This window comes from Octopus bimaculoides, chromosome 30, assembly GCF_001194135.2.
Source record: "Octopus bimaculoides isolate UCB-OBI-ISO-001 chromosome 30, ASM119413v2, whole genome shotgun sequence".
In the NCBI taxonomy this organism is placed as follows: domain Eukaryota; kingdom Metazoa; phylum Mollusca; class Cephalopoda; order Octopoda; family Octopodidae; genus Octopus; species Octopus bimaculoides.
The window spans coordinates 3,430,812-3,433,307 of NC_069010.1; the positions used below are offsets into that span (position 1 = coordinate 3,430,812).

General features: G+C 33.9%; 1 protein-coding gene across 1 annotated transcript in view; it reads left to right on the forward strand.

Moving 5' to 3' along the window:
- The window catches only part of LOC106880028 (deubiquitinase OTUD6B), a 10,165-nt gene that overhangs the window by 6,066 nt on the left and 1,603 nt on the right, over nt 1–2,496 (forward strand). The window contains exons 5-6 of the mRNA XM_014929832.2: nt 522–541; nt 950–995. Of these exons, the coding sequence (XP_014785318.2) occupies nt 522–541; nt 950–995 (66 nt within the window). The remainder of the gene's footprint in view (nt 1–521; nt 542–949; nt 996–2,496) is intronic.

Here is a 2,496-nt window from a genome sequence, read left to right on the forward strand (position 1 = left end):
TCTGTATGTTACATATATTTGTAAGTCCTGGTATTTTTGTTATGTATTTGTCTGAGTATTTTTTAATTATACCTAAGGCACCTACTATGATAGGAATTGTTTCTGTTTTTAGACTCCACATTCGAGTTATCTCTATTTCCAGGTCTTTGTATTTTGAAAGTTTTTCCATTTCTTTTCGAGAAACGTTGTCATCTGCTGGTATTGATACATCATTATTATTATTATTATTATTATTATTATTAAGGTGACAGAATCATTAGCACGTTGGCGAAATGCTTAGCAGTATTTCATCCATCTTAACGTTCAGAGTTCAAATGTCGCTGCGGTCAACTTTACTGTTCCTTTCAGGGTCAATAAATTAAGTACCAGTTGCGCACTGGGGTTGATGTAATTGACTTATCCCCCTCCCTCCAAATTTCAGGCCTTGTGCCTTAAGTAGTACAGATTATTATTTTTATTATTATATAATCCATGAAGATATTTGCATATATCTTTAATTAATATACTTTTTTTAATTACAGATTCCCTCAGATGGCAACTGGTGAGTATTTCTTGTATAATTTTTGTGTATATGTCTTGCATGCCCCATACATTTCTGGTATGTCTGCCCCTAAACCATTCCTGCATAGGTATGTGGTTAAAAAGCTTGCTTCCCAACCATATGTTTTCAGGTTCAACTCCACTGTGTGGCACCTTGGGTTAGTGTCTTTCACAATGGTTTGTCAGGTGTTATTTAATTGTCTGAAGAATTTCTAACAGGAAATTTCTTACATGTTTATCCACCATGTACAACTTTGTAATTCTTATTAGCAAATGAAACCTGTGTAATCTATATCTATAAAAGGCAGGATGTGTGTGTGTGTGTGTGTGTGTGCGTGAATGTACTTTATGCACGTCCACAAATTAGCACTGTTTATTAACCCATCCTTCTATATTTCTCTTCCACTAGCCTCTACAATGCTATTTGTCATCAACTGGCCCTGAAAAACATTCAGGTAAGCTTATTAACAATATTAATGACATCATTGGTATTATAGGCCCGTGTTTTTATATTATTAATAAATTCATAAAATTATCAATAATATTCACAGGAAATCAATATTTGATATTTCGAAAGATATATATCCAATATGACATGGTAATATAATAAATTTAAAATATAAAATATACGAAATATAAATATAAATATATATAAAAATATGAATGTAGATAAAGATACATGTGAATATAAATGCATATAAAAATTTATGCGTAATTAAGCATGAAATTTATATTCACATGTATCTTTATCTACATTCATATTTTTATATATATTTATACTTATATTTTGTATATTTTAAATTTTAAATTTATTATATTACCATGTCATATTGGATATATATCTTTTGAAATATTAAATATTGATTTCCTGCGAATATTATTGATAATTTTATGAATTTATTAAAAATATAAAAACACACACACACACACATATATATATACCGGATGTGCCATCAAAACTCTTGATTGGACCATGTCAGGTGGGGGAGAAGAGCCATGCAAGGAACGTGAAAATCACGGTGGTGCACCAGCATGACTGCAGCCACTTGGCTGAAACACATAAATAAATAAATAAATAAAATATATAGTAGATAAATAGATAGATAGATATATCAGGCATGGCTGTGTGGTAAGAAGTTTGCTTCCTAACTAGATGGTTCTGGGTTCAGTCCCACTGCATGGCACCTTCAACAAGCTTGCCTTTCATCCTTTCAGGGTCAATAGAACAAGTACCAGTCAAGTACCGGGGTCGAAGTAAGTTCCTAGTCTCCTCCCCACAAATTCCAGTCCTTGTGTCTAATGCATGGGAGGGGAGAAGAGGCTGGCCTAGCGGATGGGAGTGGAGAAGAGGCAAGCCTAATGCATCACTGTAATGTGGGCAGAAAGCTGAATACACAACACTTCAGGACTCAGTTATGCTGATAAGGATGGGTCTTTTTGGAAACCTCATATTGCCAGAGATTCCAGTCCCTTGTCAATAATAATAATAATAATAATAATAATAATATGATCAAGATGGCGAGCTGGCAGAATTGCTAGCACACCAGGCAAAATGTTTAGCTGTGTTTCGTCTGTCTTATGTTCTGAGTTCAAATTCCACCGAAGTCAACTTTGTCTTTCATTCTTTAGGGGTTGATAAATTAAGTACCAGTTCCATACTGGGGATGGTCTAATCGACTGGCCCCCCTTCCCTTCAAAATTTTGGGCCTTGTGCCTAGAGTAGAAAAGAATATTATTATTATTATTATTATTATTATTATTAAGGCAGCGAGCTGGCAGAATCGTTAGCACACTGGGCAAAATGCTTAGCAGTAATTCATCTGTCTTTGCTTTTCATCCTTTCGGGGTCGATTAAATAAGTACCAGTTACGTACTGGGGTCAATGTAATCAACTATCCCCTTTCCCCAAATTTCAGGCCTTGTGCATGTAGTAGAAAAAATTATTATTATTATTAT